Source organism: Sceloporus occidentalis, unplaced genomic scaffold (assembly GCF_023333645.1).
Source record: "Sceloporus occidentalis isolate IW3139 unplaced genomic scaffold, rSceOcc1.0.p SCAF_5, whole genome shotgun sequence".
NCBI lineage: Eukaryota > Metazoa > Chordata > Lepidosauria > Squamata > Phrynosomatidae > Sceloporus > Sceloporus occidentalis.
The window spans coordinates 143429381-143446154 of record NW_028316985.1 but is presented as its reverse complement, the minus strand read 5'-3'; the positions used below and the strand labels follow the sequence as shown (position 1 = coordinate 143446154).

General features: G+C 39.8%; 1 protein-coding gene across 1 annotated transcript in view; it reads left to right on the top strand.

Moving 5' to 3' along the window:
- The window catches only part of EDNRA (endothelin receptor type A), a 32341-nt gene that overhangs the window by 259 nt on the left and 15308 nt on the right, over nucleotides 1–16774 (top strand). The window contains exons 2-4 of the mRNA XM_089525722.1: nucleotides 2680–3119; nucleotides 15668–15792; nucleotides 16527–16725. Coding sequence (XP_089381848.1) covers nucleotides 2745–3119; nucleotides 15668–15792; nucleotides 16527–16725 — 699 coding nt within the window. The 5' untranslated portion in view covers nucleotides 2680–2744. The remainder of the gene's footprint in view (nucleotides 1–2679; nucleotides 3120–15667; nucleotides 15793–16526; nucleotides 16726–16774) is intronic.

Below are 16774 nucleotides of genomic sequence, written 5' to 3'. Positions count from 1 at the left end.
CCCCCTGTTCCTGGCAAAGAGGAGCCTCCCCCCAATGGACCTTTCCAAGGACGCCCCCTCCAATGGCCACGACAGGGCTCCGCCTTGCAAAGAGGAACCCCCTCAAAATGCCCCCAGAAGAAGTCCTCCTCCTTGCAAAGGGGACCCCAACTCACAGGACCCCCCTCCCTCAAAATGCCCTCAGAGGAGGCCGTCCTTGCAAAGGGGAGCCCAGCTCAAAGGACTCGTTAAAGTCCCCTTAAAATGCAGTTGGAGGGGTCCTCCTTGCAAAAAGGAACCCCCTCAGAGGGCCCTTCGAAGGACGCCCCCCTCAAAGGGCCATTTCAGGGGCCTTCCTTGCAAAGAGGACCCATCCCTCAAAGGACTTTTCAAAGGAACCCCCCCCAACTCAGAGGGGGTCCTCTTTGCAAAGAGGAGCCGTCCTTCAAAGGACTCTTCAAAGACCCCTTAAAATGCAGCTGGAGGAGTCCTCTTTGCAAAGGCCCTTTCGAGGGACACCTCCTCAAAGTGCCATTTCAGGGGTCCTCCATGCAAAGAGGACCCATCCCTTTCTCAAAGGAATCCCTCAAAATGCCCTTGGAGGGAGTCCTCCTTGCAAAGAGGAGACCCACTCAAATAACCCTTCAAAAGGCCCCTTAAAATGCAAAGGGGAGACCCCCAAAAGGCCCTTCAAAGGACACCCCCAAAGTCTCCTCCGAGGGGTCTTCCTTGCCAAGAGGACGTTTTTGTTTTGTCTGCGCGGGAAAGAAGGGCGGGAAGACTTCAGACCTTTTTTGGGGAGATGCTCCTTCTGTGGAGAAGGAGAAGGGAGGAAGAAAGGCTCCCTCTGTTTTCTCTTTCTTTCTTTCTTTCTTTCTTTCTTTCTTTCTTTCTTTTCCAGAGCTGCTTTTAAAAGACAGAGCAGCCTCTCCCCTCTCTCTCCCTTTGGTCTCTTTATTTCTTGGCATTGGTTGTTTTGGGGAGAAGGGTTAAAAAGGCAGGGGAAAGCAGGCAGGAGTTCTCACTCCCATCCAAGGGCTCTTTCTTTGCTTTGTCAGAAAGTAAGAGGAAAAGGAGAATAGCAAGATCTGACTAGACCACAGCATCTGCACTGCAGGAATGGTCCGGCTTGATACCACTTTAACTGCTCTGGCTCAGTGCTATGGGATTCTGGGCACTGTAGTTGGTTGTGGCAACTTGAAGGCACACTTGTATACAACACACACAGAGAGAGAGAGAAACAACCACTCAAGGTGTAGGAGCTTTCTCCAGTTTTCACTCTGGCAACTTTAGATGGTTTATGCTTAGGAGATATTTCAGCTCCTTAAGAGCCAAGAATGCCATTGGCATGGGAATTCTGTGACTTTTTCTTACAGTTTAACGGATCTGTATCCTCACAAAGGAATAGAATCCCTCTCTTTGCATGACTCTGATCAGAACGTTAAGCTTTATCTTGTTGGTGTGTAGTCATTTTATTACTTTGGTGTGTGACTAACTGTTACTTCTGGAGGAAGGAGACTCAGACATTCCTGTAAAAAGGGAGGAGGGGGAGAAATTACCCTTGGCTTTTAAAGAAAGTAATCTTGCTGACTTTCCTGACGTATTTATTTTTCAGCACTGAATATGCCTCATATATATTTCACATCTCTGATTTTTTTTTCTTTCCATGACTCTAATCACACTTATCCAGAAATATGTCTTTATTGAAATCAATTCAATTTGCTTTCTACACATAAACAGTGAGGATGGTAGGATTCAAAGATTTGTGTACAATCAGTTTGTAGAGAAATCTTGCAGCACCTTTGAGACTAACTGAAAGACGGAAGTTGGCAGCATGAGCTTTCCTAGACTTCAGTCTACTTCCTCAGATGTATTTGCATCAAGAATAGTACTTTTAAGTTAATTCTGTCTGCTTCTGTGGTTTGGGAGGGATCTGCTCTTGGCTTTGTTTTGTTTTTTACATTTGATTACTGCAATTATTTCAATGATGTTTTAGCGCACCCATGCTGTATGCCACGGTCTCACCATACGCGGACTTGAGGTCACGCAGATGGTGAGCCCTAATATAGTGAATGGGGCATACTCTGCGGGGCCACATGGGGCTTGAACAAAGGCGGAATTTGCCTTATGTGCAGGGGTCCAGAACAAATCCTCTGCATAAGGCGAGGGCGCACTATATTTTATTTTATATTTACTGACCTAGTTCCTGACATTTTTATAGATATGATGAGTATGCATTGCAAATAAATAACATAACAAGTTTTCTTTCAGTTCAGATGCTAACTAACTAATGTCCAATCCACACTGCAGAAATAATCCAGTTTGACACCACTTTAATTGCCCTCACTCAGAGCTAGGGAATCCTGGGAATTGTAGTTTATTGTGATATCAAAGCACTCTGGCAGAGAAGACTAAATGTCTCACAAAATTACAGTTCCCAGAATTCCCTAGCACTGAGCCAGGCAGGAAAATCAGTGTCAAACTGTATTATTTATTGTATTTTATTTTTATCCCACCTTTCTCCCAAGTTGGGACCCAAGGCGATTATTTCTGCCGTGTGGATTGGACCTAAGATAAAAATGCTAATTATTTGATTTTCAAACTGGAAGGAAAAATCTCTTTTAAAATCAAAATGTATAAATATTTGTTTCAGTTTGTGAGATGATGTTGCAACTTAAATATTTTTGTTCTTCTTTGTAGGTTAAAAAAAAGAGTAAGACCTGATAATACTACAATACAGATCATATTGGTTTCTGGAAGTGAAAATGGAAGCATTTCATTTCAGGATGGTCTTGGCACTGCTAGTAACTGGATCTGTTATCAGTGATCAAGCAGACAGACACAATTCAAACTTGACTGACTTTGGAAAAGATATCACTGGAATAAGCAAAGTCTACGCTACCAGCCCACCGAACTTAACAGCATGCTTACATAGTGCTAGAACTGATGCAACTTTCAAATACATCAATACTGTAATATCCTGTGCAGTCTTCATCATTGGGATTGTTGGAAATGTAACTCTGCTACGGATTATTTATCAGAACAAGTGTATGAGGAATGGCCCCAATACACTGATAGCCAGCCTGGCAATGGGAGACCTCATCTATATCATTATAGATATTCCCATCAATGTGTATAAGGTAAAACTTCTATCTTTGTGCTCTGTCCACTTGTTTTACAGAACAAAAGAGATATGAGGTGGGGATGTAGTCCTACAGTTTGCATCCATATCAGAGCTCGGTAATGTTGCTTTGGGCCACAGCTCCTAAAATCCCATAGCCAGCATGGCCACTGAGCTAAGAGGATTCTAGGAGTTGAACTCCATTAAGGCAACTATCCCAAGTTCTGATCTGTATTAGTGTGTGGTTTTCTACTCATACTCATCTCAGAACTCATTTGCACATACACATGCATATTATACTCGTGTAATGTAACAACATTTTTCAATGTAGGAGGATATATATTTCTGGGTAGTAAATAAGTGCTGAAACAATGACAAAAGTATTCTATTGGTACTTGAATATTGCTTTAAGACATACAAAAGTAGATTGAGCGGTAGATGTAACATTGGTGTGAACTCAGGCTAATTGAGTAAATAGTAACAATGTATTCAGTAGACATGTTGTGCTAAGGTGTAATATTAATATGAACAAGATCTTAACCACATCACAGTTTATTTTAGTGCAATCCCCAAATTGTAACAGCTTCAAGAGGATAAGCAGATGGTTTGGGCCTCAGTTCCAGACATTCCTAAAAGATACTGATTTTGGCAGTTATTTCAGTCTAGGTTCCAGCCTGGTTATGAAAACAGATGGCTTTGGGCATAATTTATCACACTGGGGCTAATTAAAGCATCCCGCAAATAAAGTGAAAATGGTGAGTAATTGCGCAGATTATCACACACAATTGCGCAAATAAAGTGATATCAGAAATGCATTGTCGCTGAAATCCCAAAAGTAAAAAAATGTGCATTAATGCTTCTTTGTGACCACTTTAACGCCGGGTTTGGTGCGACGTCATGTTAAATCATTTTGTGTAATTACGCAATTTTGGGAGGATATTCACAGAATAAACTCCCAATCTCCTTCGTGTGATAAACTCCTTATTAGGGGTGGGAATCATACAGTCAGCCACATGTTGTTGGACTACAACTCCCAGTAGTCCTCACCATTGGCTGTGCTTGGTTAAAGCTGCTAAGAGTTGCAGTTCAAATACAGCTTGAGTGCCATACAATTTCTATGCCTGTACAAGATTATCTGCATTAGGAGAATGATATCTGGTATGTTTTCCTGTTTGATATTTCTGGACCTCTGTTATGGTATTCTTCTGGATTTTATGAATTGGACAGGTGGTGAAGGCACTGTCGTTTAGTATTTTAGAAATACAGTAGTTACTCTGCCTCTACTTTTCAGGCAATTCTAAAAGATATTTCTAGGAGGCTGCAGTTCATTGTCATGACATTTATGTTAAGGTGTTAACATTTTATTTTATTTTTTAAAAAACTGATTTACACCATTTAAGATCTACATGAAACATCTTGGAGTTGTGGAACTGGTTTCCATCAAGATATGGAGGATGCTCCTTTTCATCAGAAATGAAATGTGGATTTAGAAATCCTAAGTAGATGTTTGGCAACAACAGTGGACTAGAAGAGAGACAACCACCACCACCACCCCAAAAAGTACAGTCTATATAAGCTCATACTTTTTTGGTTGGTAAAGTACTTGTCAAACAAAGAAGTATTTGAGATGTTCTATAGCTTGCACATTTTTATAAACAAGTTTAGGATTGTGTGGGGCACAGTCTGTTAGATGCAACAATGTTGAAGGATATGGAAGTGATTTTAATAGTTTATAGTGCCTTTCACAACTTCAGTTGCTGTGTCAGTTGAGTCCTTTTTTGGAGAGAGATGATCTGGCCATAGTTATCTTTGCTCTGATAACATCCTGGCTAGATATCTATTATATGTTCTATAGTAAACTGCCTCTGAAAAGAATCCAGAAACTTCAACTGTGTAGAAGGTGGTGACCACACTATTATTTGGAACTGACAGCTCTTATGATCACATTGTTGCACATTTTAAAAAATCTGTACTATATATTCAAAGGGCTACATTTTTTTATCTTTAAACTGCTAAACAGACTAGAATGATTGAAGTATTTAATGCACCGCCTAAACTCATGTGGATCTGCCCAATAATTAAGAACAACAGTTAGAGGCATCATGGGAGCCAATATACTGAATCTTCACTTTTTCATTCTCTGCTAACGGTAACAGAGTTAGCAAGGAGATGAAAACAGCAAGGGATGGAATACACCTCAATTTTAACTCACATGTTTTGCATGCAGTAGGTCCCAAAATCAGTTTCTTCTGTATCCAGTGAAAAGGATTAAGCAGCAGGTGACAGGGAACATCCTTTGTCTGGAAACTGGGAGAGCCTCTTTAGTGAAACTAGATGAAACTGGGCAAGGTGGACAAATGTCTTGACTTTGTATATTTTTCTATTGGTGGTGGTTTCCATGTTAGTGGAAGGGAAAATCTGCTCTGGTTTTAATCCAGACTGCAAAGGAGCTGAACTATATCCCCAAAATAGATTTCACATTTTGGATAACTCCTTTATAATGTGGACAAAAGTCTACAGCAGATTCATTGCATCATTGATTCATTGCACCAGATGGCACTGTAGGGTTGGCCCAAGATGTTTTGCTGCCTGAGACTGAGCAACAAATGGTAACTAGTAACCAAGGCCAGTCAAGCTGCTTTTGTGCCTGGAGCAGAAAAATCCAAGAAATACTTCTCCCTTTGCCTTTGTAAATTAAAAAAATGACCACAGATTGCCCTTTCATAATGCTCCAGTTAAGGACATAGCTGCCTCACTGTGCCCGATGGTAGGGACGGTCCTATTCTTCTATTCCAGCAGTGTCATTGGGGGGCATAGATCACATCAGGTGCACCATCAGAAGGGGTGATACAAGGCAGCAGTGAAGTGTTCCAGGACCCCTAACGTGGAAAGAAAGGGGGGACTCTTCTTGATGCACAGCTACCTTTGGGAGGAGGTGAAGATGGGGGTAAAGCTATGAACCTTTCATTCTGCTCCCTTCTCCTGCAGAGTCTCCTTTGGATCTGTTTGGCTCCTTTTTGCCATTGTCCTCATGTGAGGGGCTCTTTGCTGTGATTAAGGAAATTATTGCACAAAGCTTCACTCCTGATATAATTGTGGCTTTTTAAATAACCGAAACAGCAACACTTCTTTTTGCATAACCACATAATTGCTAATGAATAACAGGTCAGCAACCAATTTTATTGCACACTGTTCTGTTCAACCATTGCATTCAGGATTTACTCATCAGCTATCTGAAATTAAACTCACTTACATATGCGTGGTTTTGTTCAATGGAAAACCAGTCCAGGAAACTTTTTTTATAGTACTCCATTTCCCCATGGAAAGAAAGCTTCCCCTGGTGAGATAAATTTATATATAAATCTTCCTTAGTGGTTAGACTATTTTTTGCATCACGGAAATCCATTTTGGTAGCTCATTAACGTTGCATAATTACATCTTTTAAAGAAAAAAAAGCAGACTTAGAAAAGGCTACCTCTTTTGAGAAACAAACTAAATACTTCTTTTCTCAGCACTGGAAGTAGAATGGCTATGGATGTTCAGGGATAGGGAGAGACGGGAGTAATATTTACTCACGGCACTTGGGATCATCAATCACCGAATTACCCCAAGATGACCTATTGCACAAATCCTCAATAACGGGTTAACGGTGCGACAGACAGTCATTTGTGGGATTTTCCCATTCATTAAAGGTTGTGGCAGAAGCACCACAGGATAGCTACTGCCCAGCTACAAGGCTGTGTAGTAGGATCTTGCCATTAGAGTTAATATCATTCTTCTATCCCACCATTAAACAGCAGTGTGTTAATCTCCTTCTTCTTTTCTTGAAGCTGGAGATCTTTTGTAATTTTAAAATAACTGTTCTTGTTCAGTGAGTGTCCCATCACTGCTATCTCAGCTGTGGGGCAGGGACAGTAGGTGCAGGATCCTGGGTTCCCCAAGGTGAGAACCTCCTCCCCATCTGCACCCTAATCCCAGGAGGTTGGTGATACCATGAACTACTACACTGGGTGACAACAACTCTAGTGATGCCACTGCTCTGTTTCATTACTGAAACTAAGTAGCACCTTATTTGATGAGCAATCTGTAAGGAATACCACTGGGTGCCTCATGTAAGATTAAGATATGCATATAATCTGTATTTAAAAGTTGAGCATCTAAAAGGAGCTCCATATCCAATATCTGTTATAAATAAGAATGCAAGCAAGTGGGAGACAGTATGGTGTAGTGGTCTGGGTATTAGTGTGGGGCTCTGAGAGACCAGGGTTCGAATCCCTTCTGAGAGATGGAAACCCATAGCTTGACCTTGAGCAAGTTGCTCTCTCTCAGCCTTGCAGGAAGGCAATGGCAAACATCCTCCAAATAAATCTTGCCAAGAAAATCATAAATTGGAATCACCCTGAAGTCACATAATAACAATATGTTATCAAACAGAACACCAGCAAAATTAGTGTCCCTTCCATCATTGCACATTCCCAGCACATTGATGGGAAGAGTGGGCACTTGCTCTGTTTCTTACTCTGGGCTTAAGAACAGAATTTGAGGGGAAACATACTTGTGTAGACTTCAGCCAACATGTAGTCCAAACAGGTAACTTTTCCAAGATGTGGTCATAGATAATGATCAGATGTTATAACTACGTTCCTCACTACTCATTAGAGATTAAGGACACTGAAATGGTGAGCTAGCCCATAGCATTTGTTAATAAGTATCTGTGGACAATTATTGGGTGGGTGAGTGCATTCAAGGTAAAAACTGCTCATGCATTGCAAATCAGAACATGGAGACTGCACCCTTGTTGGAAAACAGACAAATTCACATGTTACTATTTATGGAGATGTATAAAAATAGTTGCACTGTTTCTGAGATGAAGAGAAGACTAGTCTCTCAGTGTGTACAGGGCCAAGTTTCAGAGATGTGATCAATAACTGTACCTATGCAGTTCCAGTCAGGCTCTAGACCACATTGGGAACAATGAATTAAATTTCCTCTCCTCCTACAACATTGTACAAATATTGATCTGCTCCCTTCTCCTTGCCATGCCATTGTTAGTGTTATGGTATAAATCCTATTGCTAGTCCCAGGAGTAAACCTATTGAATGAATGGAAGTTACATAAGCATTGTTTAACCTTTAAACCGTTGTATGTATCTGGGAACATCAAAGGCTTACTGTGATATATAGTTTGGCCCTTATTTACATCTTTACTATAAGATGTTGTTCCTTGGATTTTAAAATATAAGTTGAAATTATTTTTTCATACTGCTCTTTATTTATCTAATAAATTGCAAACATGAGGTTGTATAAAAATAATACATCTGTATAATATATATATGTGGGATGCGGTGGCTTCGTGGTTAAGACGCCAGTTCTGATGATCAGAAGAGTGGAAGGTTGGTAGTTTGAGGCCTGAATGCTGCATGATGGGATGAGCTCCTGTCACTCATCTTAGGTTCTGCCAACTTAGTAGTTTGAAAGCATGCAAATGCAAGTAGCTAAATAGGTAACAGCATTTGGTGGGAAGACCACAGCATTTGGTGCAGTCATGCTGGCCACATGACCACCGGAGTTGTCCTATATGGGAGCCAATATGCTGTAGCGATTTGAGTGCTGGACTGTGACTGGCGACCAAGGTTCGATACCCACTTAGCCATGGAAACCCACTGGGTGACCTTGCCTCAAAGGAAGGCAAACCCACTCTCAACAAATCTTGCCAAAAACACCCCCCATGATAGGCCTTAGGGTCACTGTAAATCAGAAATGACTTGAAGGCACGCAAATGCTATGAAACAATGGTCCAGGGGTATGCCTTTTATATAATTAATTATTTTCATTATTTAAATGTGAAATATTAAAAGTAGTATAGGTACTGTATTCCGTTTTTTGTACAATCAGGATCTTGTGTTTGTGGCCTTACTGGATCATTTTCCCTCTTGTTTTGAGCTGCTCACAAAATGCAGATGTGAAACACAAAGAAAGCAAAATGGCTTACGAGTTCCTCAGGTTCTTCTTTCAGACCTTTGGCCAGGGAAACTGTAGCAGCCCACAATGAGAATATTTTCTACAAGCCACATGATCTTTGTTTGAAAGTAACACTTCCAAGCTGTCAGAACTGAAGTGTTGGAGTACTGATATGCAATGTACTTATGGCCCAGAGTCAAATAAGCTTATTGAGAGTGCTGGAATCAATCTCAGGCACTTGGGATTACTGTGAAGAATATAAAAACTGAGCTCCATTTTTTCCACTCCTTCCACTCCTCATTGGATCCCGAAGAGCATGTACCTAATGCCCCCTCATTGCCCAGCTGCCTTGATAAAACAATTCTATATTTTGTTGGCTCATGCTGTTCTGGTTTGGTATGGCTTCACTTGTACAAATAAGTTTATAGTTGTAAAGAGAGCTTATGATTTATTTATTTTTTGTGCAATGTACAGATATATGACAAATGTAGTTATCAGATAGATGAAAACCTGTAAATTACAGTTCTTGAGCCACATTCAGTCTCTTTCTTGAGGAAAAGATGCAGTATAAATAATATGATTGATCGACAGTTCTGACATCCTGAGGACCTTTCAAAATCTGTTACAGTTTATACTATGCACCACTGTTTAACAAGGGTTGATCCTGCTTAGCTTTCAAGATCAGACAGGAACAGGTACCTTTTGAACAGAGATGAATCTAATATACTTCTCCACATTTGAAGTAAGCTCTGTTCTGTTCAATGGAGCTTACGTCTTAGAACAGGATATCAGAACTCCAGTCTGTGGCCCTTACCAAATCTACTAAGGACCAGAATTCCAAGGTGCTCTCTGAGGAACAATTAGCTTCGGGGGCTATTTCTCCATAATCCCCCAGCCAGCATGATTTTTAAAAAGTAATTTTCCCCAGGTCTGCTCCTCAACATTGTGAAACTGCTTTATCTCGTATTAAGCTCTTGGTCTGGCTGGATGAACATTAAGTACTCCCACAGGCAGCATCTTTTAAAGGATTTTTAGTACTTCTACCTCTTTTTTGAAATGTGAATAAAAGCAATGTGAATAATTGAACTTATAGCAAAACATGTGCTTTAGTACTATGCTATGGCCCATTCACCCTAAAATCTCAACTGGCGTAAGCAATGTTTTTAACCTTTCAGTAAAGGTTATGAGCCGTCATATTTTAGTTTCTATTTAAGTTGTAAAACACTTGTCTTACCTAAGACCTGGATATGAAGCTTGCCATGTATCAGAAAAGCATTTCTTTCATTCTCCTGACTCTTCTCCTTAATCCAGTGGATCTGGTTCTAAATCCTTTTTTGCTTAACATTCTTTGAAGAGAGATTGAGTCTGAACATACTGAATCTCTGGCATTATTACAAGGTTTCATCTTTGTTTTCCAATAAATGTCAGATACAAACAGTTCTGTCCAGACTTCCTCCCACATGCATTCTACAGCAACCAGTGGGAGTTATTTGTATCCCACTGACTGATGCTTCTCTTGGACTATCCCCTGTCACTGATTGTATCTGTAGATGAGGGAGAAGATGTGTGCCTGTATGCACACATACATGAGTCTCTATCCCAGAACCTGGAAAACCTACCTTTTTTGGACATTAACTTTCAGAATCCATCTGCCAGCATGGCCATTGTTCTAGCCTCCCAAACTCCAGAATATGGGCCTGGCTATTATTTTCTCTTAGAACCAGTATGGTGTAGTGGTTTGAGTGCTATGATTATGGAGGCCAGTGTTTGAATCCTTGCTCAGCCATGAAAGCCCACTGGATTGCTCTGAGCAAGTCACACTCTCTCAGCCTCAGAAGAAGGAAAAGGCAAATTCCTATGAACAAATCTTGCAAAGAAATCCCCATGGTAGGTTTTCCTTAGGTCACCATAAGTCAGAAATGACTTCAAAGCACACAAGTGTCGTTATGTGTTCCTGCTTGGGTGTGACAATGAGTGCAAGAGGTGTGTGTGTGTGTGTGTGTGTGTGAAATTTTAGCGGAACTTCTAAAAAACCAACCCCCTGCCATGTAGGAATATACAACTAAAGTACTCATAAAAGATACCCATCTAACTTAAAGACCACCAAAGAAGGACAATCCATCACCCTCTGAGGCAATCTGTTCCAGTACTGAACAGCTCTTACAGTGAAAAAAAGTTCTTCGTAATATTTATGTGGAATCCCTTTTTTAAAAATTTGAATCCATTGATTCATCTTCTAGTCTCTGGAACAACAAAAACAAGCTGTCTCCATCTTATATGTGACATCCCTTTAGATATTTAAAGATAGCTGTCATGACACCTCACAGTCCTTTCTTTCCCCAAGCTCTGCTCTCTCAGTTATTCCTCAGTTATTCCAGACTTTTGATCATGTTGGTTACCAGTTTCTGTGCTTCATTCCCTTGCTAGCTAGGTTGTGCCTTACTTGCTATGGTGCCTTACTTGTTAGGTTATAGATAAAACAAACATAGATAAAACAAACAAAAAGTGGAACTGGAATTAATTGGAAAGGAAGTATTATCACAGCTATTAAACTCTTTGTAAGAAGAAAGTATTTATTATTAGGGTTTTAGCATCTTGTGGAAGGCAGCCTCTCTGGTTCTACACAAGAGCTATGCTACCCCCTCATAGTTACATCTGGCTATTTATTAGAGTGAAGTGGGATTGGAGGAAAACAAGTGATTTTATTAGCTAGGACTCCTAGGGCTTTGACCTTTGCCCAGCCTCTATTTAAAAATGCAGGTGGGGAGAGAAGCTCTTGGATGGAGGATACAACATACAGTATAGGCACCAGACTGTGTGATATTGGAAGCTGAGCAAGATCAGCTCTGGTTAATTCTTGGTGGGAGACTGCCAACAAATACCAGGTGCTGTAGGCTATATTTCAGAGGAAGGAACTGGCAAAACCACCTCTAAATATTCCTTGCCTAAGAAAACCCTATGAAATTCATGGGGTTACTGTAAGATGGCAGGCAACTTGAAGGAAGAGGGAGAGCAATTGAGAGAGTTAGGAGACTGCAGCAAACTAAAACTGCAAATCTGAACAAGTGTTGACAGCACAATCCTGCAAATGGGTTGCACTGTGTAAAATGAGACTTAAACCAGAGTAAGTTTAAATACGAGTCTAGCTTTAAAGTACAGTGGGCTTTTGGTATCTACTGGCCTTTGGTTTCAGAAGCCCCCATGGATAGCAAAATTTGTGGATGCTCAAGTCTCATTATATACAATACATAATAAAATAGTGTCCTTTATATAAAATGGCAAAATCAAAGTTTGGGAGGGGGGGTTGGAATTTCTTTTGTTTGTCTGAACATTTTCAAGCTGTGGATGCTTGAATCTGTCGATGCAAAATCCACGGATCTGGAGGAATGACTGTATTTGCCCTGTACCTAGACTCCCAGCAGAACAGTCAGCTCATCCAGAACTTACGGGAGAAAAAACTTTTTTGGACTAGAATTCCCAGAATCTCCCAGTTAGCACTGGTCATGTTGGCAAGGAAATTCTAGGAACTGCAGCCCAATAACTAATGTTTCCAAGCTGCAACCTGACTATTTCCCTGTGCCTAAATTCCTCATCAGCTACAGATGAATTGAACTAACACTCCACTTAGCAATATTTGAACTGGCTCTAAGACAATTTCTTTAAAGATACAGTCTATCTCTCATGCCACATGGGATGTATTTATTGCATATTTTAGGATGATGGAAGAATTTGTGATCATTAATTCTAAACTCATATATTATTATATTTGAGGGAAACAAGGTTCTTATTCAGTGAGCAATGTTATCATTGGAAATAAACACAAACTTCAGTCCAAAAAACAGTTATATCCAGATAAGAGTGTAAATGCAGCTGAATGTATTGGTCAGGGATACATGGCTTGTTCTGCAGTGCAGATGGAAATAGAAATGTGATCACCTGTCTGTCCACATACTGTTATGCAAATTGACATTGGATCAGAAATCATTGCAATTCTGCCTTGTACATATAATATCAATGTTGGATCATACAATTAATTATTCCAGCAGCCACATATTAATTCAGCCTCTTGAACAGCATTGCTATGAACACATAGGACTCTTACTCTCTATGCCTGAAGCATTGTGGATAGCCATTACCAGGAACTAAACACAAGGCTAAATGTTCCTTTCAGCAAAGCTATATTCCTGAAGTCAAGGGCCGGTTAATAATAAATGTACAGTAAAGGCACATTGGTTTTAATACAAATACAGTATTAAAAGTGGTTGTGTTTCAGCACATGAACACACTTTTGTTCTAAGAAATCAAGTCCAAAGTCTTAACTAGCTATGTAGAAACCTTTAGGGTTGCCGCAAGTAGTACAAAAAGTTCTGATATCTGCCACTCAAAGCATTATCAAAAAGTAATTTTGTGCCTCTGAATTTTATTATGTACGTGATCTTAAAATGTGTTCATGTAGCTTTCAGATTGTTGAAAGCATCTCTATGAAGCAGCAAAAAATACTGCCAGGTAAACAAGTAAAATGAAGCCCTCTTGGTGACGTTTAGATGAATCATCCAAATGGAATGTTTTCAACACCCATTCCTTGTTTATTACCACTCCAGTCTTAGGGTGGAAAAAATCAAGGTTTGAGGGATGCTGTGGCTGCCTAGTCAGTCTTCCAGAATTCAAGAAGCACAGCCATGAAATCTTCAAAGTTTATGATTTCAGCAAATATGTGGTCAGAATTTTGCTGCATCATACTTTACACTGCAGATTTGTCTTGAAAAATGTAAGGCTTTAAAACTGTGATAGAGCTGTGCACTATGTTGTGTTTAGAGGCCTGATGTTCATGGAAGTAAGGATCTTGACTCCTCAAGATACTTGAAATACTTGGTTGTGTCATAATTTCTTCCCCGTTCAAGGCCACAGGACAACTATTCTAGCCTTCCCAGACACACCTGGGGTAGATTATAAATTCTTCGCCCAGGATAGTCTAACAAATGTAGCCTGGATTGGGGAATGGCCACCTCACTCCCCCCCCCCCACCATCCTATCCACTTTTCTTGCTGACAGAACCATGCCTACTAGGGAGCCACTCCCCTACAGACAGCAAGCCTCCAAAATCTGTTTCTGACCCACACAAAGTCAGAGAGAGAAGGAGGGAGAGAAGATCATTTTCTCACATCTCTCACATCCTGTCCCTACATGCCTAGCTGGGAGTACCTTTCCTACTCAGCCCAGAGCCATCACCCAAGCCTAGAGATGTTTATCTGGCTGGCCAGTCCACAGTCACTCACCAGTGACCCTCATTTGCCACACAGATGTGCTCCTGGAGAACATATGGTGGGCTTCATTAAAATCCATTCTCAACAGACCTGCCAGTAGGGCCTCATATTATGTATTATATTTACTTAAATTTTTAATATTTATATAATATTTATATTATATATAAAGCCTATACGGCTCTGGCCCAGATTATTTAAAAAACTGTAGTGCAGTGGAGGATAGGGAGTCTTGGTGATGTCTCATCCACAGGCCATGGTCAAGATTTACTCAAGGGTGGTTAACAACAACAACAACAACAACAATCATCCTATATGAACCTACCTGAGCTTTAAGATCTGCAGGGGAAGCACATTTCTGTATCTCACTGCTTCACTGATATAGTTGGTAGGAATGTGGGAGAAGGTCTTCTCTGTGGCTGCTTCCACATTTTGTAATGTGGAATTTCTAGGGAAGTGAAGATGGCTCCTTCTTTGCTGTCTTTGCTGTCTTCTCAGCAGTGGCATCACTAGGGTTGGCATCAGCTGGTACAGTAACTCATGGTGTCACCGCCCCCACTGTTCTCTGATACCACACCATGCAGAATCCTTAGTAGTGTTTTTGTAGTAATGTTATTCATAAATTCCCATATATCACTGAATGTAATGACAATAGTTGTGACAAACAACTAGCAAAATCAAAATTATACCTTTAAATTACAATATCATATACACAGCCTGGATGTATTTTCATGTACATAGTTTCATGTGGTTAATGTGAAAACATGGTAAGAGGTGATTTTTTTAAAGAAAATGTTTAAATAATTTTAAATTTTAAATTCTAATTTTTTTAAAAAATTAAAATGTTAAAATGTATTTTTTTTAAAACCTGGGCCTCTCCTTTCTCCTCCCACTGAGAATGGCCTCACCTCATCTCTTCAGCATTTTAAAGGCATGCAGGCAAATATCATTTCTCTTGAAAGGCAGATGCTTAGGGACCCTCCTAGAGAGTCATCTGGTGCTGTCCACAGCCCCCAGACCTCCCTAGTGATGCCCCTGCCATTTGTTTTCTAGTAAGCTTTTGGAAACTGATTTTTTTTAAAGGAAAAGACTATATATATTGCTGAATCTTTGTTTTAAAGTAAGATTTAAAATTTAAGATTTTAAGTGGTTGTTATTTAATACTGTTGCCTTAATTTTGTGTGTTTCAAACTATATGTTATACATATGTTTTATTGCATTTTCTGCCTTTTTGTAATTAAAGGTGTGTTTTTTAAATGGGGTGTGGTCTGAGAATAAATGTGGTAAAATTTAGTCACGTGACACTGCAAATTTAACATTTCTCATTCCTGTTTCCTTTTCTGCAGCTTCATGCTCAGTGGCCCTTTGGGATGTCTCCTATGGGGAAGTTCCTTTGCAGATGCTTTCCTTTTATCCAGAAGGCATCTGTGGGAATCACTGTCCTTAATCTCTGTGCTCTCAGTGTGGACAGGTAAATAATTTTTTTAAAAAATTCCCTAGTCATAGAAAAATAAAAAAGTCCAAGATATTGTTTGCAATTTCAAAAGCTATATGCCTGGTAACTACTTTTAGTCTAGTAACAGGTTCAGCATTGCACTAGAGGTGGCCAAGAGTGGCACATGGGCCACTAGTTTGCAGCTTCAACACCCCCTCCCCAGTTTCACAGCTCCTCCCCCATTTTGGAGGATTGTATTTTGGGTGACTTTGAGCCAAAAGCTATACAAAAAAAAACCTTCAAATGTTTTTTTTAATTCATTGGACATTAATTTGTTACTGTTCTATTATTTTATGATAACTTTGCATAGTTTTATTTTATTTTTATTTTTTAAAATATTTGCAATGGCTGACCTGGGAATAGGTTGCACCAAAGATGTAGAATAGCAATAACAGAATCAAACAAATTATTTGTGATCTCAGTTCCCTTGTCTTGCTTGCAGTACTAGACAACTCTTGCCACAATATCTAACATTCATCAAATAACAGCCATTATACAATTTCAAGCAACCTTTCCAGCACATACTAGCATAACAATAATATTAACATTGTCATCATACTCTACTGATAATTATCATAGCCTTGTAAACAACTAAGGTTCACATGTTGTAAAGAATCTTGAAATATGTTGATGATATTAGACCTTTAAAACTCTAATAAAGATGTGGCAATAAAAAAGCTGTAAATTTAATGTTTCTTTGTTTATTTTAGATACCGTGCAGTAGCTTCCTGGAGTCGTGTTCAGGGAATTGGAATCCCCTTGATCACTGCTATAGAAATTATCGCCATTTGGATTCTTTCCTTTATCCTGGCCATCCCAGAAGCAATTGGCTTTACTATGGTAAATTTTCATCACATGGGAAAGGACTATAATACCTGCATGATGGTAGCTAATAGTCCATTTTTGAAAGTAAGTATCATATATTTATATATCAAAGTGGAAAAAAATCCTTTTCTTT